This window comes from Apostichopus japonicus, chromosome 8 (genome assembly GCF_037975245.1).
Source record: "Apostichopus japonicus isolate 1M-3 chromosome 8, ASM3797524v1, whole genome shotgun sequence".
Taxonomy (NCBI): Eukaryota; Metazoa; Echinodermata; class Holothuroidea; order Aspidochirotida; family Stichopodidae; genus Apostichopus; species Apostichopus japonicus.
The window spans coordinates 19,590,671-19,616,303 of NC_092568.1; the positions used below are offsets into that span (position 1 = coordinate 19,590,671).

At 38.0% G+C, this 25,633-nt stretch overlaps 2 protein-coding genes across 5 annotated transcripts in view; both read right to left on the minus strand.

The window, feature by feature from the left end:
* LOC139970934 (uncharacterized) overlaps positions 1-1,285 on the minus strand; it is a 67,505-nt gene extending 66,220 nt beyond the window's left edge. For all 4 annotated transcript variants that reach the window (XM_071977011.1, XM_071977012.1, XM_071977009.1 and 1 more), the window contains exon 1: positions 1,007-1,285. In XM_071977011.1, coding sequence (XP_071833112.1) covers positions 1,007-1,201 — 195 coding nt within the window. In that variant the 5' untranslated portion in view covers positions 1,202-1,285. The remainder of the gene's footprint in view (positions 1-1,006) is intronic.
* Positions 1,286-4,121: 2,836 nt separating this feature from the next.
* LOC139970936 (uncharacterized) lies at positions 4,122-8,739 on the minus strand. The gene is made up of 2 exons (XM_071977013.1): positions 8,407-8,739; positions 4,122-6,500 (listed from the first exon to the last, which is right to left on the minus strand). The coding sequence occupies exon 2, from the start codon at positions 6,450-6,452 to the stop codon at positions 5,829-5,831; it is 624 nt and encodes a 207-aa protein (XP_071833114.1). The 5' UTR covers positions 6,453-6,500; positions 8,407-8,739; the 3' UTR covers positions 4,122-5,828.
* Positions 8,740-25,633: the final 16,894 nt, after the last annotated feature.

Below are 25,633 nucleotides of genomic sequence, written 5' to 3' on the forward strand. Positions count from 1 at the left end.
CACATGAAATTTAAACAATTAAGGCTTGCCATCTAGTACCAAATTACTTCTATTTAAAGTGAACAATATCACTTTTTATACATATTGAAAAAACGTTTTTATACAAATCCACTAAACCTTTCAAATAATTTGAAACTTACACGATTCATTGATACACTTATGTTGAAAGTAAAGTTGTCCACATATAGATTGACCTGTAGCATTTTGTACTTTTAAGCTGTAGATATCGGTCATATTTCAAAGCACTAAGGGTACTTTGTGGGGTTTGAACTCCATTATTTAATGAAACTGAGATGAAAATTACAAATATGAAATATGAGGCTATACAACAATTAAATAAAGCCATGAGAAAGTTGTAAGGTATCACTATAATTTATTATTTAAAGCATAACCAGGGACAGAAATTCTGGGTTGTCACACTCTCTCCCACTATGCTCAAGTGACAAACAATTGTTACCAAATCAGTCTGGAAACAGGAAATATTCCCTCCTACCTCCAACTAATTTGGTTGGAAATACATGATAGGCCCAGTGAGACTGAGATTCCAATTTTTCCCAAACTTAATTCCCTTTTCTGACATACAATTTTGTGTTGAAAATCACTCACTATGAGAGAACAAGAAATATCTGAAAATGTTGCAGCTACACCACTGACAGTAGCCTAGGCTTTGTCAGAGTTACATATAGCCTACACAAGCAGTAGACCTTGGCTAAGTTCAAATTTAGGGCCAAAGTTTGGCCTAGGCCTAACGTTATAGGTCCTAGTCTAGGCAAAGTACAAAAATAAGCTTGCTCGTAGCTGTACATGCTGTAGGCGGAAAAATGCGGTAATATACATGAAATGCTTCGTGAATGTGGTTTACATAGCCCCCAGATCACTGAAAATCATGCATTTTCAGCTAATCATGTCAAAACTATATCATGAACTTAAATGTTACCGTTATATTCTAACAATTAATCAAGTCACAATGGATGAAAACGTCAGCTGCAGCCTAACAGTTACTTACATACAGAGTCTCGAAAGGCATACGTAGAAAGTTGACGGAGAACTCCACTTGTTGAGCGACATCTCTTCCCTTTGTGACTTTGATATCTCCTGCTGATTCACCATAATCGTACAGGACTGCACTTAAACTAGGCCGTAGGCATACGATGATACCTACTAATAAAGACAACGATATTTGGGCACTTCTTACGGCCATGTTGCCGATATATCCGAATGGGATTTACTTTTCTAAATGAACCGCGATGTTGCCTTGTCCCAGAACGAAGCCACAATGATCAACGTGAAAAATCACGTTGCTCAATCATTGCAGACGACAAGAAAAGTTTCGTGTAAGGGCAGAAATATGTAACTTCGTTCTACGCTTTGTGGTTATAGAGGGGGTACTTTGCAATTTTAAGTTGTGAGAAGTAGATACGGAATACATTTGAAGCAATCATTTGGGGGTTAGGACTTGAGTTGGAATTGAAGCATACGCCACTGGGGTTCCTAAAGTCTACCCCCAAAAATCCCAGGCCTTTCCTGTAGAAAATGTATGTCATGATAAAATCAACGATATCATGTTCATAAGACACACCAACACTTTACAGGGCCCTCCATACAAAAGAACTGAATTTAAATTGTGGCTTCAGGCATAATGGTGCATCATAGGGTACAATCTCGTACAACAAATTATTTGCTCTAACACATCAAATGGTTGCAAAAAGTTGTATACCCAGCAAAATAGGGAGTACCAATGTGGGCATGTGCGAGCCTAACCAGATGAGACCACAGGTGCTACAGCCTAGGACCCAGAGTCAATTTGCCTACCCGAGGGGAATTATGGGTTAAAGCATGTATTCTCATTTTCATAATAAAAACTAAAGGAAACATGAGCACTTCAAAAAGGGGGCCTGATGACATCACTATCCCATGGCCCCAACCTGACTCTAGATGCCGCTGGGTGTGTGGATGGGTTTGGGAGATAACCATATAGAGGAGAGGACCTTACCAGAAATTTTAAGAATTTTAATATTTTTTTATAACAAAAAGTGTAAAATACATAAAACATAAAATAAAAAAAGAGACATACACTTGGTCTTCAGTGAATCTGTACATTTGTTTCTGAAAATATTCAAACCCTCATTCATTTTTACAGTTACATTGATCTTAAATATGGAGAAATGTTCACTAATCATGATTCAAATTGTTGACTGAAATGACATTAAAATTCAAAAATGATTTAAATTTTTATAAAGGTCAACATTCTTATTTTATTTTTTTACAATTGAACTAAAAATATAATTTGGTATCAATATTGTCCACATCCTTCCCACTGTCCCCCCACCCCACCCCCCCACCCCTCCCCCCGCCACCACCACATTTACCTTCATCATCATCTAAGTACTCATTTAACAATACTTATTCCAGTAACAATTGACTTTCAGATCACCACAAGAACATACTTCTCCCAAGCTTCATTGCAATGGGTCACACGACACAGGTGTGAATCTCATATTACTATGTCAGCAACACTAACTATGAATTGAAGTAATTGTTCGAAAACCCTGGAAGCTACAGAAACTTAAATATTTTTTAACTGCCTGTTTAAAATTTCATAACCATATTCCACACTCAACAGAGCCATCCAAGTAACTTGAGGTATGTATACCCAAGTATCCACATTTTCACTTGGAAATATCCATATATTAGTGACAGATCTATGCACAGAAAACATATTCTTGTGTTCATTATTTTCCATTTCTATATATCCTTAAAATTTTTGCCTAACTGCAATATCAAAGGTGTGAGGTGGTGTTCTTTGTCAAGATACATGCCTCCATTTGCTGCTAGTTTGTTACTATAAACTAATTATTTCAATATACTGACAATATATACTGGATCATGGGAACCAGTCACTTTCTTAGTACTCCAGTATCACACTGACAAAACCCTTTGGTAAGAATACAATACCTCTACGTGAACTTAAATTAAATTTTTGAAAAATGTTGTATTACAAAATATTAACACGCAGTTTGATTCAATTCTAACACGTTGCAAGACAAGAACATCGTAGGCAAATGTGGTAAACCGACAGGTCATAGCGAAGAGAACCAGCGAATGAGAGAAATAAATGGAGATGCAACCCCAATGTTTACAAACTTTGTCTTTCCAGTTCTATGTGAGATGATATGGATAATGAAGACATCCTCAACAGAGTATCTGGTGCCATGTGGGTACCGACCACTACACAATCCCCTTGTAAAATTAATATTCATAAATTGGGGACCATTATAAAATGTGACTTATCAGTTCATTTTGTCTTTCTGTAATGCATTTTAAGTTTTTGAGAAAATAATATTATTAACATCTGATGCTACTGTGATCAGTTCAAGTGGCTGGACATCTTAGCCTTACATACAGACCATTAACTCAGTCCCCCTCCCCCTGAAGCAACACAAATTTAGTAGGAATAAATAACATTCAATGGACTTAAATTATGTTTTCGACCCAAACAAACTTGTCATGGACAAATGGTCTTGAATGTCACACTAAGTTTGCTCTGCTGTTCATATAAATTTGAAACTGAAATGATCAGGGTGGGTTATCAGAATAAACAGAATTCCACCGAGGAGCGGACTTTCTCATCAAAATAGCTTCAAAGGAGCATTCCCGAATTGTAACGTATTTAAAAGATGAAGTAGAATGACTATGGAGACATTTCTAGCAATCAAATTCTTCTCCTTTCTTGAGCTATGATTAATCAAAACCTAAAGTTCTGTCTAAAATTTGTTCACATGTCGCTTGCCGTGAAGGCAGGAGCACTCAAATGGTCACATCTTAACAGATGTCTTCTTTATATATGAAATGTCATTAGGACCGGACTGGTCACAATAATGCAAATTGATTTTAACCAAAGACGAAAATACAGCATTTGTACCCTGAAATAAAGCTTAGTTAAATTAAACATCAAAGAAATAACTGGGAAGCCCTTGCTCGTCTGAAAAGCAAAACAAGCTTATTATGACAGCGCACCTTATTTTTTTCTTGTTTAAAAACTAAAAAAATTAAAACTTTCAAAACCAATCAAATATAATAGTCAACATTTCCCTGACAAAAGCCTCCATTTAATCCTTGTGTTTTTAGGCCTTGAGACTTTAATCAGATACACAAAATGGAAAATTTTGTTCTAGACAATTTTCAAAAGCAAGGTGTTAAATTAGATCAGAAAATTAGGCAATTTTTTTATTGCCAGTTTGCCAAATGTGACCGAGCCACATGACATATTTCTGTAATATTTACAATCAGTTATTACAGAGGATGCTTCATTTGGCATTTTACAAAGAAGATTATACTATGCAAAATGGTCATCATGCTACTACACAAAGTGCTAAGATGCATGAGTGAATAACTTAAGTGTTGACAATTTGCGAAAGCAATATCGAGTTTTATACTACCAGATAATTCAGTTCCCATGTATGACACAGTTTTAGAACACATAGGTCGTGTATTTCAATCTTTGATGACCCCCCGAAAAATTCATAAAACCTACAAATGTGCTATACGAATAACAGACCTTAATCTTATTACCTGTGAATAATTTAATTAATAGCACTTAGAATCATAATTGACGACCGGGTAAATTTCAGGTCTAGGTAACGGATCCGTTGCTGCGATACTTTTATACAGGTTAGAAAAGTACAAAATACCAGGCAACTGTTTATATTTTAATTCACCCATTTTCTTTCATTTTGAAACTCTATTGAGCCCAGCTATTTCTTTGATTGCCATTGGCCAAACAATGATGGATTCCTATGACACTTTTGATGTACTTTCTGCAGTATTAAGCTGAGTATATAAAAATTCCAGTCAATTGGTAAAAAATATAATTCACCCAAAGGTTACACACACTTGACTTATGGCAGCATTGCAATCAGAACAAGGCCTGCTTGCACCATGTTTTTATGCTGAAACACTGTCGAGGTGATACAACGAAGATTAACTCACTGCGGGAGATTATCTCCATCCACCTCCTACGGAATGTTGGGGTACAAATCGACAACCTCCTTTTCAACTGATAAAGATTGAGGCCCACACCTACACTTGTGTCATGCAAAGGTTTACAAACCCATCAAGTGAATTTATCGATGGCCTGTGATAACTGGGTAGTTGACTGTATGCAGCCCAACCGAATATTAAGTATTGAGAACAAAGCATCACAGTAATAGGATTAACTTGTTCATGATTAAAATCAAATTTACAATTCAAATTTGTAGTAAAATCTTAAGAACATTTTTTGGCATGACAATAACATTTAACGTTGAGCAGTGGCTGGATTTTTACTGCTAAGGTATACATAGCATTTCTCAACATTCTAAATGACCCTGATGGGTACAATAGGAATTACTTCAAACATGAACAAAATCCTACTAAAACATAGTCTGTTTCCAACTTTGTTTTCATCCTCCTAAAACATAGTCTGATTCCAACTTTGTTTTCAAAGCATTTTTGCATAATCTACCAATTATCATTTTGATCGATAATCAAAATTTACAAAAAACCGGAAACGCTGGGTTTTGTGTCTTGCTGTATAGTGGAAACTCACATCTATACATGAGGTCTATAGTTAATGCACCATGATCTACAACAACAGCTGCTCCATCAGATCATCTCCATCTCCTGCACTGGACATCTTGCACAGTTTGAGGAAGACCGCGTACACATTGTTGGCAAGTTAGCAAAAGTTACCGAGGACCAGTCGAACAGACATTTGTAAAACGATATCCTCCGTCTGAATTTCATTTCCACGACCGTCACAATCGTACTCGATCGTAACAAAGCCTCGTCTATGTCTCCTCCCCTTCCTCTTCATTTTCGTCGTCGTAGGCACAGAAGTTACCGATCCTCCTCCGAACCGCCGGAGGCGATAAGAACATATCGTCGTCGTCATCGCTACTAGAGTCTGACACACAATTCGCTAAGATCCTGTCGATGACCTCCGCTTCCCGTTGACTCGCCTCTCCATCTCCGTCGCTCGTTTCTCCGTCTTCCTCCTCCGGGTCTGCTTCATCTCCACTCTCAAGGCCGTACTCTCTCATAAAGTTTTCCACGATTGCGTCGGTCAGAGCCTCTTCGAAATCTGACTGGGCTGCGTACAGAAGTTCGGACGTGAGATTGCCCAAGTTAGACGTTCTCCTCTGAAAAGTCTCGATGATGTCCGAGATCGTGTTAGAGGTCGTCTCTTTCTCGTCTTCCACGTCGCTGTCGTTCTCCAGGAACGTGGCGTTGTGCCACAAAATCTTGTGATCTTGGGCGCAGCATGCGTGCTGACAGATTTCTCCACTCTCCGAGCACAAGAAGATGGAGGAGTCGCTGTTGGCAGGCAGAAAAATTTCCATGGCTGGAACTTCAACTTCCATGGCAGGTATTTCAATTTCCATGGCAGGCACATCAAATTCAATGGCAGCCATCTTGAGTGGACCTTGGTGTGGCGGTGGTACTGTGCAGCAGTCTGGTGTCTGCGGAAATAAACATTCAATATGACATTTAATGTATGGTTTGAAATAATGCCAAGAAATCGTACGTCATCACTCCAACCATCTAATCACATGACAAGGTATATGCACATCAGCCCATACTTACTTTACAAATTAGGGTAGGTCATGGTTCATCTGACATAATATACGCTATACACCTCTGTAGTCAAAACATTGTTATTTACTTATTAAGTTTGTTGAGGTATTATTAAAACAATCACACAAAACAACAATGGAAATATTTGCATCTTCTGGTGTTCTAGACTTTGAAGTTAGTAAGACCACACTGAAATGTTACCCTCGGTGAGGGGAGGGCAAACAAATATTTGGGTAGAAAATGGTGACCTTCAAACTCCTCCCTCCTCACCCTCCTGAGCTACTTAGTCAAAGGGACATGTATACTCAACTGTAGGCTTCGTACAAATAAACTACTATAACAGAGATAATGAGGCCTATGATAGTAAGTAATATGGCATGGTAGTTCTTTCACAGCATTTTTTAAAAAATTGTTATAATTTTATCCGAGCAATGCAAATTTACATAAACCTGTTGTGCTAAGCCAGTCTCAAAATGTATTTGTCAAATACATGACTGCAACATATGATGTTTTCGGCAAATTAGGCCTAGACCATGTCAAAAGATCACCAGCATATCCTGTAAATGTACACATCTGTAGTTTTTGTTATTTTTTATTAGGTTTCTCCGTCTACTTCAGCTAAAAGTCCTATGTTTAATCTGCTTGTTGCCATCATAACCTCGAAAAGGGAACAATCGTAGGCTATAACTTTGTAATGCTCTCACCGATATAGGCTAGATTCAAGTTCATATTTGTCATTTCATAATAACCCAGGCCTTAGGCAGTATTTGTGACCAAGGGGCCAAGCACAAGCTAGTCTATTCCATCAGACTATAATCGTCCTAGACCAGGCCTAAGTTATAACTAACGTTGCAGAATTAGTTAGGTCTAGCTTACATTTAATATTTGACAGAATATGTTTCAAGAAGATGTTCACGTAGCCTAGGTAACACATTGCTGAACTCAGATTCTAGGCATAACTAATATTAGGAATTCATGTAACAACCAGCAAAAACAAACGATTCAATGTAGTGTGTCATTACTCTCAACTGTGCTGTTTTATTGTAGGTTGCTATACAGTAAATTTTCAAGGAAATTTTCTTTAACCTTGAAGGCCTGAGATTGCATGCACTGAAGTTAACTGTATAGACCGGAATTAGGCCTGGTCTAAATTCCAGTAAAATGATGAAATATTTCATGAAAATGCCTCTTGGATACAACATTGATATTTCCTTGTTTCACTGTTGCAAGTTTAGCATTTTTCACTAAGGTCTTAATGAGTAGAATTGCGTTAAAAGTGGGTACAATTTGACTTTAGAACACATTAACAGAAGTTACCATGCTTCACGATGCAATGCTACGTTAGCCCTTCCCTACCATATTGTAGACACAGCAGCCTAGCATTTATGACAAGCTCAAGTCGTAAACAAGAGCATGTTCTTTTTAAGGGTAGCGGTGATTACGATCTCGCTCTTTTGCTCAGCTGTTCTATCTCTTAGCAATGTGGTTCCATCAATGGTTTGACCAAATTCAACCGAAAAAAAATGAAGACAATTTAGGCTTTGATGACTTAAACTGCGATTGAAAAGGTAGTTACAATTTGACTAACGAACACATCAATAACAGAGTCTATTAATCAGTGCAGCAAGTACGGTACAATCGTGCTTGACAAATTGAAGATAAACATGATGCAACGAAGACAAACATGAACATTTATACTTCAGATAGACCCATTTCCTTCACATTCAACTACCAAAATCACAACTAATATATAACTATAATCGTAAGTGTAATACAGGGGTTTTCACCAACCTTCACTGTTTCTCGTCCTGCTTAGGCTGTGGTAGGCTCGAGGATTCAGTATGCAGCTCAGCTGGGCTATCAGAAATCACAGCTCCGTTGGCAGTGCCGATAATATCACAGAATTTCTATAATGCTGCAGTGCATGCTTCCACGAGCCCGAAACGCGCGACTTGATATCTGCACGGCCTGTTCGACTTGTGACAAGTCTGAATAGTGGCGCAATGTTTTTAAAATTGTAAACTCCTAGTTCTTTCACTATAATAACGTTCAGAGAGTTGTATTAGAAAACTTTCGTTTCTGCTGTTTCCAGTACTACTACAAGACACATGTCAAGAATTACTTTCCGCTTTTCTATGACACTACTATTTAACAACAACAAAACTGAAATATTGTTCACCTAGTTTCTATCTGGTACTTAGCTTGGACCGTGATTGGTTCCAACACCTTTGTTAGACACAAAAGATCTTTTGGTGCGTACATTCAATCACCATTGAATCCTTTTAATCCTCTTCGTCGAGGAACCTGTGACTTACTAGGGAAGCGGACAGTTTTAATCCCCTGTCAATCTAACGGTAATCTGTGACTGACGCTACGAATTTTGAAAATGAAAAGAAAACTTAAAGATTACAAACTGTAGCTTATCAATTATATTGTAGTGTTTAATTGTTCATGTGTAGGCCTACTTCCTAGTCTTATCATTATAAAACTAGGATAGTATTATAACACCTTTCTAAAGAAAGCCTGTTCACATCTAACTTAGTCATTGAGTCAGACACAATTAGCACTTTATTGTCAGGAAATTACTGGAATAAAAATAAGCCTGAAATTAACAAAATAATGTCACCCAGTTCTTGCACTCGTTCCTCCACATGATAAAGAGTGATAAAACCGGTTTTCAAAATATTGTCGCTTGTGATAACTGATCATCCCAGAAAACACAAAACGTTATCATAAGTTCATAACATTTTAAAAGAGCCTCTAAAATATGTTTTAATAACGTTAAACGTGGTGCTATAAAAACGTCGGCATAACGTTTTTATGAGATATTAATGTTATATTAATGTTTTAACGAAAGTATGTTTTGAAATAATAGTCGAAAACGTTTCGTGACATATTTATTACACCACAAATAACGTTATCAAAACAAAAGACGAAACGTTTTAAAAACGTTTTTGTGTTTGCTGGGAAATAGGCTATTATATATGCAGAACAGTATACGAAAGTCTTGACCAAAGACTATATATATCATATATACAGAAAAATCCTGAGATCAACCTTTGAACGACAAAACATAGTTTATTCGTGAAAACGGAAGCCGCCAGGAACTTATGTATCTCTATTTATAGCATTTTCACCGAGGATAACTGTAAACAAAGAAAGGTGAAATCACTGAGGAGAGTGATTCAGTGGTATCCGTTTCCGTTAAGCATACACGTAATTTATATGTTCTGTTGTTTATCTTGCAGATTTATCAACAATTTGATGGTTGATTGTGTTTTGAGAAAACGGACTGTATTTATATCAGGAAGTGGTCTGAGGATGACTGGTAACAAATTCATGAATCATAGATAAACAGGAAGAAACAGGAACCTCTTCTGTCTTTGACCAAAAATCGAAAATGTCATGCAAATGATTGTTACTAAAACCCCCACGACCCACAACCCACGACCCACGACCAACGACCCAAACTTTATATGTCAATTTAACCGAGTCGCGGCTCGTGGGGATTTTAGAAATGCTTATATGGTTTCTCGTCACATTAGTGGGTAGAGGGGTTTTTAGAAATGTTTAAATGGTTGTTACTACAACCCCCACGACTCCGGTTAAAATTGACATAAAAAGTTTGGGTCGTGGGTTGGGGGTCGTGGGTTTTTAGTAACAATCCATGCAAAGGAACAAAAAAATGTGAAAGAGCAGATGAATTATTGGTCAAAATGAACGTGATTCTAAACAACGAATCCAATTCACAAACCCATACCATGGAGGCACAAACCCAAACAACATCATTGATCTTTGAGAGATAACTGTGGTGATGCAAGTCCCAAGTGTACTGTAACAACATATACAAACCAATGTAAACGCTTTTCTGTTACATTCGTGACGATATATATAAATCAATAACCGAGGACGGCATGAGACGTGGTATGTATATGTAATAGTAATTGTGTATGCACATTCTTTATTGCTCTCCAAATGATGTATCAAAAGTTGTTACTTGGACATGACACATGGCTGCGGTGTGTTTCATGCGTGAGATTTTACTGATATCTGTAGACATACAACGCGCGCGCAAATCTCAGATAGACATGCACATACATAAATTATCCATACTATACGAAAATCATTAGTTTTGGTCGCCATCTGAGAAATGTAGCAAAGTCGTTTCACGAGATGATTACCCGTTTTAAATGAATTTGCGCGGAGTACACGCGCTAGTTTGCTTCGTCAGTTAAGTGTATACGAACGCGCGCTGTAACTGGCTACACCTCTCTATGTGTTACAAGTCATGAATCCAGTACCATGCTCAAAACAAAATCGTTGATTAAACAGTTTGTCTACAGAAATACGCGCAAATAATTTGAAGTATTTCGGCAAAGCGCACATCTATAAATGCATATGCGTAAACCACGTTGATTTCTCGAAGCGTGAAGGCAGTATGTTTTAATTTATGACAACTCATCGCTTCAAGTAATATAATGCTGTGAAAATGTGCGATTTAGGGGAATCGCATCATTCCATTGAGCTTGATGGTAAACAATGCGATTCACAGCGTACCGACGAGGAAGAACGTGTTGATTGCAGAATTTGCACCCGTCCCATCCCGTTGAATCCCACGACTCTCGGGTGTGGCCATACGTTCTGTCGTATTTGTGTGGAGGGATTAGTGATAGATGGTGAGACAATGCCTCTAGGGAGATTCACCGCTGATCTCTTCTGCCCAGTGTGTTCTCGAGGTGACGCCGTACGATGGATCATCGACGGATCGTGTTCCAACGCAGCCGGCGAAGAATACAGCTTGGCCACTGTTAAATATGAAGTATGCCGCAAGAGATTGATGCAGAAATACAGACAGCATATACATAACCATCTCAGATACTGGCGGGAAATATCCGATCAGCTGAATTACGATCAAGACCAGTTCAACTGTAACGCAGACGACAGCAACGAAGAATACCGCAGACTATGCGCCGAACGAAAAGGCTTAAGCGATGACGTAAGAGGTATTAACCACGTGACAGGACGTTTCATGGAATGCATCGTATTACAAGGGCAGAATAGTCTATCGGACCCAAGAATAGATATAAACTGCAAATTGGGTAATGTTGACATCGCAAAGGATAAATCGGGTACATTGACTAGCGCTTCTAGTAACTATCCACAACTACATGAGGCGCATGCGTCAGGGAATCTTAAATTTGGTAACACATCGGACTCAAACTTTGAACAAGATGAAAGCCGAAGGACAGTAATGGATTATAAGGATGAAAATGGACACCAACAGCGAGTAGGGCTACCTCACAATCAGTCGGACAGGGGTAAAAAGGCTCACCATCCTGGTACGTCACACACGTCTATCCAAATCGACAAGTTAGAGAAGAAGAGAAGGGCACAGACGAACACATATACTGACCAGAATTTCCGAGAAGATTCCGAAACTACTTTGATGTGCAGAGGAATGGACGAGTGGTGTGCGCACCTTTCTTTGGTGGGGTTCATCGTGTTAATCAGTATAGTCATAGTGCTAACAACTATACTACGTAATAGACCTGTAGTGACCAATTAAAGAAGCTATATTTAGAAAACCGACGGGTCATCAATATGGCCACCTAGGTATGATATAGAAAATATAATAATGGTTACACACGCTTAAACTTTGAAAAGAGCGATTAACTGACCCCGGTTACAATTTTAATTTCTAGTAATCAACTTGGAAGGAAAATTTCCAGAAAAGTACTTTTAGCCTCATAACAATGAATTTTAACTGAAGACATATGGTATATACTAAAGGCAATGGAGCCCCAGACGAAAGCTTACGAATGGCTCCAGTTTGTCATATATAACGGATCAAAACATTTTGCGTGAACTGAATTCCGTTTGAAGGAGCGCGTGCCATGCAGAGGAATCTAGGCCTATATGGATAATATACTGAAAATCAAACTCGCTGTGCGTGAATGGTACTTATTACTTAATGCACCCTCATTATTCCATTTTTTAGGAGTATCAGAACAGTGCTACACGATAGATACATGATACGATAGTTTGGATGGATTCGAGAGAGGTTTGTTCATGAAAAGTAGGCCCGATCAGCAGATGGACTTATATACTGTTACTCAAGTTCAAATGGTTTAAAGCCTTAAGATAAGCGTTCCATTCTGCCAGTATTGCGTACACACATGATTGTGTTTCGCGATCGAGTTTAAATGTTGCGTAATGTTGTGTGCAGGTCATGCTACTATAAATTAAACATATCTATCCAAACGTTCTATAGCATGTATAGATCTACAAAATATGATTATCAGTATGATGTCCAAGAACAGAAGGCCGCTTAGGGATTTGGCCAGTAGGATGTCACTTGCTTATATGACAACGTTTTGTCTTTTATTGCTGCTAGAGTCAAAAGAATAAAAGTCAAACAAAACACAAGAAAACTTACGCTGACAAATTTATCATTATTCAAAGTGTAAACCGTACACTTCTAAAACAGGGGAAAGGGAACCGATATGGTACAAAAGGGACTAAGATTGTCAGTTGCAGACTTCTGAAACATCGACTTAAAGTGGGTTCAGTCATAATATGGCGTCTCCGTGTAGAATTGTTTGCCAATAAGAGATGGGCGCTGAACGGATTGGGGAGGGAGTGGGGTTCTTCTTGGTCAATCTTATATTTTCCAAGAGAACGTTTAGGTATACCGAGTAACTATTGTATTTATATAAGAAAAGTTAAGTTAATGCTTTACTGGTAACAAATAAACAAACGGTTCATTCCGATGTAAAATACTTATTAAATAAACCACTCGACAACGGCCGCAAAGAAAAGACAAAAATCTGCACTGTTTATTTCCGTCTCTTTGATACTTATAAATAACTCCAGTGATATAAATCACACGCACGACGTGGGTGTGGGCTTATGGCAAGCCGTTTTAGTTTTATTATGTATTTGATGATATCATCAAATAATTGATGATATCACCAATCACCAATTATTTGATGATATTAGCAAATAATTGGTGATATCATCAAATACAGAATAAAAACTAAAACGGCTTGCCATATGGGTTACAGTATGTAAACCTTGCTGGTTCTTTCTTTCTAAATTACGTATATACCGATATGTAGAACTGACTTTATGAATTCAACTGCGCATGTGCAAATTGTGTTCCCGGTCTAGTTAACATGGCCGTATCATATTTTGTCGATACCGTGTCGAGTATCGACAGAAACTTTTAAGACAACGTTTGCTCTGTACTTTGCTCCATTTTTGGAGACGAGGAACCATGGAAGCTTTGCATCCGGCATCAAATGGTTAAAAATATACTTTGGTGACTTTTAAAAACACTAAATCTCATTATTACACGAGTTGAGAGAGAATTTATAGTCATTCTCGAGTAGTCGTATCAATGACTGACTTAAGGTATATGCAGATTTCTTGTTATCTCGCTGATTACGAATTCACTTTGCGCATACTCAGAACGAATAATTTAACTGTTTTGAATCCAGCTTACAGTTCAGTTTATAGCTTTATTAGCTATGCAGATATCATATGTACTTTGACCATTACTTCAGTTGTAAGTTATAACATTTATATTTTAAATAGACCTAGCTGAATTTAGCCAAAAGTTTGTTTTTCTTCTGGTGATCAACCTGTATAAGCCAACCTTATAAGAAACAAAAATAATGTCCATGGAAGCTATTATTCTGGTCCACGAAAACAAATGGAAAAAACAAAACAACCTAAGACACCGTGAAAGATTAAATTAGGCTATAATATAAGAAAGATTGTACATGAAGAAACATAATCCATTACATTTAATTTGTGGGTCACAAACATTTGTGAATGAAATGAAATCCAACACGGTTGTAAACCATAATCCATGTTGTCTTAGTGTCTTGAATGCAAAGAGCGCCCTCGATACTGTGCTTTTATGAATTTATGACCAGTGATTGGTTATATTGGTACAGCACGACTGTCAGTCGGGATAACGCTACATGTTCAGTTTTTCCCGCCTGAAACCGACGCATCATTTAAACTGGCAAAAATCATGATGAGTCGTAGGCTTTATTATCTCCAATTATAGCACGCCATAGCTATGAAAGTTTTGTGATTACGTTATCGACCTGCCACGGTCGTAAATCGACCTCAGGCTTCATAATTAGCCTGCATAACTTCTTAACACCAGTAGGCTCTTTGTGTAAATACTGTGTGGAAATATTTTCATGTCTACAGTGTAGTTTATCATACATCCAGCGTTCACACAAAGATCCTCATACAAGAAAAAAGTATGTGGCATGCGTTGCAGACTAATTGGTAAAAAGAGGTCATTTTACCACCAAGGCAGGTCGATTACGTAATCTCAAGAAACTTTTCCATGATAGCGTTCTATAGTTGGGGTCTATACAGCTGACCTTTAAACCCACGCACAATGCCCGAATATCCACGATTTCTCACGAAACGACAGTTGCTGAGTTGCCTCGAGCCGTGATCAGTCGTGCAGTGTGCGGGCGGGCTAAATGCCTTTTTTTGTGGTTGTTGCCGTATCTCGTTTCCAAACCACGCCTCATTTCCCCACAACATATTATCCATCGACCCATTTTGTATGTATGTATGTATAGTGATCTTCCCGCAAGCAGGAACTCGCGAAAGAAGCCATGGAGGCTTATAGACTCGCAAGCTGACCGTAGGTATCTCTCGGCACACATCCATTTAACGTCCATGTCGGGAAGTTGTTATTGAACAACACCCTTGCCAGACGACACACATTGCTGTCGGCGGGGAATCGAACCGGGGATCTCATGACTGGGAGACGCCGGCGTTAACCACTAGGCTATACACTCCGCTATACACTACACTATACACTCCGCTATACACTCCGCATTTTGCAAATGGTGATTTGACTCCCACGACTCAACGTTGTATTTCCGTCAGTATAATAATATGAAAGAAAGAAGAACTCGTGCTGTATAATATACATGTGCTGGTAATATGTATACCACAGAATGACTGCTGTACAGTTCATTCGGTACCGGTTTCAAATATCTACTTTCACATCTATTTAACTTGCCATCATTCGGCAATTGATTAGGTACCGTACCACAATTTGAGTAGTGTACATCCGCTCGAAAGGTTAACCAGAGGTAAAGGTACCTAAGGTAAAGCCTATTTAAGCATGTAATCAGTTACTGTCATCGTTTGTTTTGCCTTTATATGAAAGAGCATAATTTAAAGTACAGATGGTGTGAAAATAGGGAGGATCCAAGGTAATATAAACCATTTGAGAAAATCTTTGGTTAAATGTTGATATTACTCCGAGCGAGCAGATGGAAGGGTGGGGGTTCAGTATGCTAAACTTGCTCCTCTTCTAGCTCAAAATCTAAACGGTCATGATATGGAAATTTGCAATGCCAAGATAGGCCAAGATCTAAGCTATAATTTGGTGGGTAGGATATACCAGTTGAAAACTTATATCTATGCTTTGTCAGGTCTTGAAAGTGACGAGTTTAGTGTGTTAGTCAATGGAACAATTAATTGTGGCGCGAGACCTGTACAGTTCATTCTGTACCGATGTCAAATATCTACTTACAACCAGGGAGTTGTTCGGCAACTGATTATGACACAATCTTTTCGGAAATGGTCATTTTGTGATGGCGCTGTACAACTATTACCCATAGACAAATCGTAATGATACTATAGAAGTTAGTTTCCGTGTTTTTTTAATATTTTTTTAACGTTATTTTCACATTTTCGGGGGCCGGAGGGGGGTGTGGCCGTCCATCGTCTGTTAACAAAATAGGTTTAGTCCGGAGATTTGTTACATTCAGCTAATAAAGAAGTATACCACTGTTATAGTGGTAAACACCCTTTTCAGCAACACACACCAAAAAAAAAATAGGGACTATTTATTAGAACAACCTTGTGTTAAGAGCTAATCATATATCCTTACCATATAGTCTAAATATGCCACAAAATGCATCATTTTACGGGGCGGAGGCGGGGCTCGGGGGGGGGGGGTAATTAAGGGGAGTATTCAAATGTAGCCCTTTCAGTAGAATCACTGGTAGGGTAGGAACTGTAAAGCGTAGATCAAGTGGTTGCAAACACCAATGCAGTAGCCTACATCATTGACATACGTATTTCAGCCACTCGTTGGAACGATTCCCATAATGCAAATAAAAATTTATTATGTCCTCTCATATCATGCTTCAACGGACTTGTAATGATAATATGAACAGTTTCTAATTGTTATCTGATAGAAACAGGATATTCATACTGCTCCTACTCTCAGTACGGTTGCTTTGAAGCAGGATATTGAAGAACAGTAGGAGTGTAGTATATGCAAATTAGCAAAACCTTGATCGATGAGCCACTTTGAATGAATTCATCACCCTTTGGGTCCCAGTTGACGATCGGTTGACATCAAAGTGAATATACGTAAGAGTGGGATTATACTATACTTCCTTTTCAGCCCTGCACACCCTCTTTTGCAAAAACATATTATATTTTTGTTTTCATTTAAGAGGCTTAGAGCTTCCAAATCTGACTGCATTCCATGGGCTCCGAATATTAAAAACAAAAATTGACTAAAATGAATGAAGGTAAAACATTTTAATCTAGGTATGTTTTCCAACTCCCATGTTACTACATATTTAATTAGTATACTACTACTTGCTCAATTATCTCATTATGAAACTTTGTACGAAACGACACACGATTAAAGAAGGTGTGATGTCTTAATGGAAGTTAATGACGTAATCACTGACGTCATTATTTGTAAAACAAAGATCATGATGTGTCTGACGGAGTGACAAACGTCTACATATTTAAGGAGATTCTTTAAATTAATATTCAAGAGTATGTGCGTCTCTCCGTCAGCTACTAAAAATCTCCCCTTAAAACTGTCAATTAAATATTCAATGAGGGGCTTGACTTGTTACGTGTCTAGTGGACTTATTTAACTTGAGCCGCTACCTGTATCTTTAAATAGACTTCTGTTTAAAGAGAGTCACCTTCATATAACATGAGGAAAGCAACTTCGACATATTTTATTCGATATTTTTATTCCTGTTTATTTTTCTGTTTATTTTCGTCTTCTGTTGGTATTTTTTTCAGTTTTATAAATCAGGATATCATAATTAAATTCGTCTATTTTATTGCACCACTGCTACATCTTATGAATGATATCATCATACCTTCAAAGGAGATTTTATTATTCCGATTAAAATATAAATATATATATATATATATATATATATATATATATATATATATATATATATATATATATATATATATATATATATATATATATATATGAATTACTCCTTACACACAAACACAAAATGAGATGTTCGATATATGAATTAACAATTAGTGTTTATTTTTGGACTTTATTATCGATAACCTTCAAACTACAAGAAGAAAAAGATAAATAAATAAACAATGCTTCATGATCATGATTACACAAAGACGTGTGACCTTTCCATTGTTTCGAGCTTTTTCCCGCCAAATATGTCAATAATAAAACCTTCAACATTTCACAAAGGTGCGACGCCTACCACCTCCCCATGGTCAGGTATAGAAAATATAAACGTTACAAGGAAAGATACAAAAAATGCTGGTCTTCTGTGTAAATAACGAGGAGTCACACAGACCTGTAGTGTGTGGGCGTCGATTTGGGAGGGAGGGGTGTGGGTGGGGGAGGGGGGTTGTGAACCAATTGTTGAGTAATGGAACACTAATGCATTTCGTCTCCCTACTTTTTGTGATTTAGAAGACTATAGGAATACTGGTCTAAACATATTTTTATAATACGTACGCATAAACAGAGCTCAAAGCCCCGATTTCAAGCTGCACCCAATTGTTAATATCTTCCTACGCAACCAGCAATATAATTCCCACTTTGACACGATTTTCTTTACCGGGATTCATTACCCCACCCCCACCCCTCCCCCTGACTCCCCTCCATTGTAACACCCACATGCAAACCTAGTAACATTCTCCTCCCCTGTACACTAAATTTCATCACACGAGATGATAATTACAACATTTCTGTAATCCTGACAGTGTATACGTAAATGGTGGGTGCACCCCCTTTAAAGACTTGATATACTGCCTACGCAATTAGGCGTTTGGACATTGAGTTGTGTCATGTGGAGAGTTAAATTTTAGATTTCGTGCATGCAAGGTAACTAGAGCGGTAAATGACTTTTGTTGGAGCTTCATTAGTAGCCATTGAAAGGAAGAGCTTGGGAAAAAATATCCCATCACCGCTCACGAACTAAAACTGTTAACCATCGGGCAGGGTATATAACTGCAGCGGTAATCTACTGATGTTTCTTTTTATCTGCATCACGGTATAGGATATATGCAATCGATAAACATATTACACAGGCACTCAACATACACAAATACACACACACGCAGACTAACACTTGGGCCTACACATGTTCACGTATATGTAGTATCTATCTATCTATCTATCTATATATATATATATATATATATATATATATATATATATATATATATATATATATATATATATATATATATATATATATATATATATATATATATATATATCCACCCCAAATGTAAGAATCAATAATCGCATCGCAATCAGACATTTTCAAGATCATTTTTCTCATAGTCGCCATCACGTCCGTATCTATTCGTTATAGATTACATGTATATATACAGTGCTGTAAGATGTTACATGCGCACATACACACATATAGGCTATTTGTATACATACATGTATAAAAAACTAAATAACTCCGTGCTCTATACCGGCAACTCGAATTAGTAACAAACCAGAGACGCAGAAATGAAAGTTGATTAATCATGCTATAGGCAAATATCTATATATTATGAGATATAATTTAGTACCAAATAATATCAAATTATCATAATTTATTACAATTTGCCTCCATTCGTATTTCGGGTTTACTTGCGAAATAAACAAACAAGCAAGCAAACAAACAAAGAAACAAAAATGAAATCCTGTCTATATCAATAATTGCATGTGCAATTGTATGCTTTGTATACGATTAACCAAAACCCGGTATAATGAGGCGCGTGCATCAGTTACAAATCTAGAGAATGAACACAATTATTTGCAGAAGTCTCAAAGTTCTCATGTGCTTTACATATTTTGTCTTGCAAGAGAGAGCAAGTAACGCTCAAGGGAATTCTGTTCTTCATCCGTTTTCGTTAAGGGAATGCAAGGAGAATGCTCCCAAGCATTCTAAGAAATTACATCTTAGAGGGTCAGCTAAAATTGTTTCTTTACTAATTAAAGTTTATATTTCCTTGTCTACGAAACCTGACCAGATTTACATGTATGCGTGCATACACGAATGCATGTACACATATACAAACCATACAAGAACGCGCGCATACATTTCAAAGTACTCTTCATATTTTTTGTTTTAAATTATAATTTGAATAGAAACTCAATTACAACAAGTGTTTGGAATGAGTTTAAATCCGACATTAACTCGTCGCCTATAGATGCCATAGTAATAATTGCGTTTGGCAAACTTCTGTATAAAAAGGTAATCCGTCACGCGCATCTGTACCGGACTTCCATTCCGAAAGCATAGTCTAGAGCTCCGGCATTCAAAGGGTCGCCACAATCGTTTTGGGAGTGTCGTCAACAATTTCGCAAGAAAAGGGAGAGAAGTTGCCGATATATGTGAAACAATGAACTAAAATCATCAAAAAAGAAAAATTCAAAAGTTTTTAACTAGTATAGTTTACTTGACACTTTCATTATATAAAAGTTTCTCAAAGGAAGAGGAGGTGGCTCCTCCTCGTTGACCCCTTCCCCAGGCCAAAATACCCGCCACTGGAAGGTCGGCAAGATGGTGGAGGGAAATTGGCGTCACGAAGGAAAAAAACATTGGAATACCAGATATCTTAGAGAACGACGTATGTATGCGCATGGGCACAAAGCTTTAGGCGCCATGTTGATTTGTTACTCGTTATCGTGGACTTAACTACCCTTTTATAAAGTTCTATAAACCTTGATCCTTCTAACAAATTTACAACATTATTTTAAGTTGCATCATTTTTGGCAACCTAAAACAACATGGTTAATTCAATCCACAAAAATATCTCACCAGAAACGATGTAATCAGATATATACTTATGGGGCGGCTTGCTAGTGTGTTGCTAGTGTGTCGGGTTACAATGCTTATTAACTCACAGAATATGAACAGCGAATGGTCGCAAGTAGATTGTTCCTTTAGATAGTTTAAGGACTAAACGTTCCTACCCAGTTAGCGTATGACTTAAAGATCATCAGCATAATAGATCCACTGAGCTTAGGAACCCTTAAATCGCTGGAAACTTTTTCAAAACTTATTCATTCATTCATTCATTCATTCATTCATTCATTCATTCATTCATTCATTCATTCATTCATTCATTCATTCATTCATTCATTCATTCATTCATTCATTCATTCATTCATTCATTCATTCATTCATTCATTCATTCATTCATTCATTCATTCATTCATTCATTCATTCATTCATTCATTCATTCATTCATTCATTGTAGAATTAAACTACGAGTCTATAGTTAACATACATGCGTGGAATCGGTTTATTGGGCATGAGTGACCATATACCACTTTCAGGGGCGTATCCAGGATTTTCTAACCCGGGGGGCGCGAATTACTATCTAAGCGGAGCGCCACCATCGGTTGGCGCGGAGCGTACAAGAAAATTTCAGGTTTTGATACCCCCTAGATCACCGGAAATGGCACTTCTCGGGCTTGAAAATGACCAACCAGATGTACACTTTTGCCTGAGAACCAAGTATTTCCCAATATTTTTTTTCATCCATAACCTTTTTGAAGATTTTCACCAGTCACACATCATGTTCGACCTCATTGCATGTCCTGTGGATCATTGCTTTTGTAGGTGATTCTACGTCACGGCCCACAATATCCGAAAGCCCCACTTTTCAAAGTTTAAAGCCCATTATTTGTTCAGAATTTGAAAATTCACATTTCTCGTGAAGAAAATCACTTCAAAACATATACATAATGTTGCACAAAATTCAATCTATGGACAACCAATAAAGAAAAACCTCCTTCAACCCCTAACAGACAGGTCAAAATTGCTACGAGTAGAGGGAAGTATGATGAAGAATGTTGGTCTGGAAGTTTTCGAAAATTCAGACACAGATAATTTATTGGTGTACAAATATTACAACCTGTTATAACGGCAATTATAAAACTTCGTTGAAGGAAATGAAAAATACCAGATATTTCCGATATCAGATATTTCGAAACCGAACACTACACACATAGGCGTAGGAGGCGGGGGCTGCAGCCCCCCCCCCCCAACCAAACTTTTTCCCCTGAAAATTCGGGCAATATGCTGAGAATAAATGAATAGTTTAAAAATGATCTCCTTGGTAATTAAAATAAAGTTGTAAGCTTGGCAGACTAATTCGCCATTACTACTGTAAAAGAGAGTTTTGACATAATTGGACCTGTATGCTTTTTCTCCATCTACATAAGACATTTGGTTGTTTACATTAGCATCCTGCGGAATACTGCGCAACTTTCACAGACCGTACGGTACACGATGCCATGCGATGTAATGACCTTTGCTTGCTTATATGATATTGACATTAACATGTTGAACGCGCGCGTCGCGCGCGAAAAATTTTGGTTATATTTTTCGGGCAAGTCGTTACAGCCCCCAAATCCAATTGGGCTCCTACGCCTTTGACTACACACATAGACAGTTTTGAGGCTGTTCATTTTTGAACATGTATTTTCATGCTCACTGATATTATGTGATGTCTGCTCTTTGCTTTACAAATTCGAACAGGCGTGTAACGAGTAATTTGCCAAGGGAAGGGCGAAGCCTGTAGGCAAACTATCTAAGCGAAGCGCCACCATGAGTTGGCGCGAAGCGTACAAGAAAATTTTGGCCGAAAATGCCTCCCAGATCGCTGGAAATGACACTTCCCAGGCCTTGTAAGTTGCATCTAAGCATTGTCTATTTTTAAATTACTAGCGATATCATAGAGAAAATTTGCTCGGGGGGGGGGGGGGGGGCGGTCGCCCCTTCCCGAAATGCGTCATGTTCCCCGACGACTCGGTCGAGTTCAAGACCAGCCACAGTTGGCTCCATTGCACAATTGAACAATTGTTTAAGGCGTCCATACACACATACACGCGTTATGCCAGACCATATATAGTATATATATATAGATACATTAGTGAGAGAGGAAAAATGGAAACGTCAACTAGAGCACCAATGGTGCAGAAGCTCATACCTTTTCGAGCTTAAAAATGAAGGGCCCACAAAACTTTATGGCCCACCAAATTTCAGGCCATTTTTCAGATTCCACCAATTTTGGGCCCATGAGGGATAACCCCCCCCCCCCCATCCGTTAGCAGAATACTGGCCACACCACTGGCTATAATTCCTATATTCCCCCTTTAAATCCTGTTTTACCCACTCTCTCAAACAATACCACTGACCTACCCTATTAAACTTTCTCCCCTCTACCTGAGCAGACCTGAAGTATGGAACGCGAAAAAGGCAACCGTATTTCGTTGCCTAAACTAAGTTTGTTTCGTTGCCTAAACTAAGTTTGTTGCTGTCTAAACTAAAGTTGTTGCTGCTGTTTTACCATGTTGCTGTTGTCCGTTGATGTCTAAACTTACGTTGATGTCTAAAGTCACGTTGACGACTAAACGCGCCTTAATGTCTAAACTCACGTTGATTTATAAACTTACGGTTGATGTCTAAACTCACGTTGATGTCTAAAACTTTCGTTGATGTCTAAACTTACGTTGATGTCTAAACTCACGTTGATATCTACACTTTCGTTGCTATCTAAAGTTCCGTTGTGAACACATTGTGAACGAACATCATGCTTTCTTTTCCAAAAAATTATAACAATCAACCGCAAGTTGCTTCCGTGCAGTGCTAACAACATATCTATTACAGAGATTTTCATGCTAAATACAGCCAATGATGTTTTCTCAAATTTCCCGAGATTTGTTTGGTTAATAGTCCCTTACCCATTGTCTGCAAACATGCTTGCATCTTCGGTGCTCAATGAACGCAAAGTATGATGGTTTAACTATGTAACGCGAAAAGGGGGGGGGGGGGGGTAATCGTTAATGTCATGCCGGATTTGTAGCAACAGCCATGTAAATATCCTTAACAACCTGATTTGTCGAACAAAATCACGTTGTTAACGATATTTACATGATAGTTGATACAACTCCGAGGACGTTATTTACATTTATATTGTTAATGTCATATTTGAATAATTGTTTTATCACAGAAAGTTATGAGTTGAGACAATCTATGAATTTTGCGGGAAGCTACCACAACATCTCTGATACTGAAAAGGACTTTAGGTCTCACAGTATGTTATATTCTCTCCCTTTTGAGAGTTGATAATGTAAAATGTGCATTTATACCACAGTTATTTCTTCGTTGCAAACTTGCGTAAATTTTTGCGGTCCCTCTGACCACGTGCTTCAAGTCATGATTCTGGTGCAACACTAATTCGTGTGCATAAACTACTGCAGTCATACATCGTCAAAAGTAGTCATTGAAGTTTCGACATTGCGTAAAAATGTTATTTAAATACTATAATTTTCGTGGAGTTGGTTGTTTCCAAATACTGAAAAGCATCCAGGGTAAATGTTGGATCAGTTGCTCTATGGTTGGATGTAGTCTGCGCTTCGTGAGCAACAAGAGGGGCACAGTATTGAAGTACGTAGGCAATACGACTCACAGAACTAGTTTACTAAACCCGCCAAGCAAGTCCATTCGTAACACCAATCCAGTTCGGAGTTTCGATTTGCGAAAGGGATTGTGTTGTAAATGGAATATACACAAACCTCGCTCAGCATTGTTAAGAATTTTAGACCAAAAAACCCGCTAACATGTTATGCAAGAAACGAATCATCCAAGATACACTCGAGTTTTGACTAAGGCTATGTGTTGTAGGTAAGGTGATATGATCTTTTCTCCACAAATTTTCAGGATATGCGCATGTGCAGTTGAAACTCCGAAGTTTGAACAGGCCTAATACAAATTGCGTGGAATTTAGCGAGATATGCACACTACATTTGCGGGGATAGGCTATTTGAAGAGTTGGGGTTGCTGGTGAAATCGCTGCAGGTCAAAGCATCGAGGTACTATATACGGAGTTGGAGAGGAGGAAAGAGTGGCAGGGCAGGCAAAATGAAGGTCGGACGGCCGCCCTTGTAAAACAGCGAAGCTAGGGCACTGGATGGCATCCGCAATATATATATATATTGTGTAGAGCATTCACAAAGTACAGGCAGTGATAAGATCGCATCTTCTCAACTATAAACACTAGTAAAAAGATAGGTAATATAATAAACGCAATTGGTGTTCGATCGGGACGAAAACATTTGTCTTTAGTAATATTACTGTCATTCGTTTTACTTGATTGCCGACATTCACAACATATCCAGACATTATGTAATGGTTCAATAATTCAATTTTAAGTACAGTATTTTATGCTGGCATTTTGTCTCGACACTCGTTTTACTTGACTTTTTACTTTACTTTACATTCCCAGATTATCTCTACACATTGTTGGAGGGGCTCAATGAAATCAGTTTAAAAGTGCAGTATTTTTATGCTGGTACTTTGTCTAGACACTCGACGTTGTACCTGATTTCCGACATTCACAGCGTATATGCATAGCCTATAAGTATAACATTATAACATTTTAAAAGTTGTTTACCGTGCAGCCTCCTACTCGTATGAGTTGTACTAACGCACATGTTATCTGATAGGCTGGCTGTGGGAGATACGGTAGCTTATAAAACAAGGTTTCCACAAGTTTGCGTTTGGTGACTCCAAATGGACTTGGACCTCCAAGACCCCTATTGTTTTTGGTGCAGGTGTGTATAGCCACGCACAGTAGACTGACCTGTGTTTATCATGCCGTAGTGTTAATGTATCAAAATGGTGGTTCGGGCCATTTCTATAGTAAC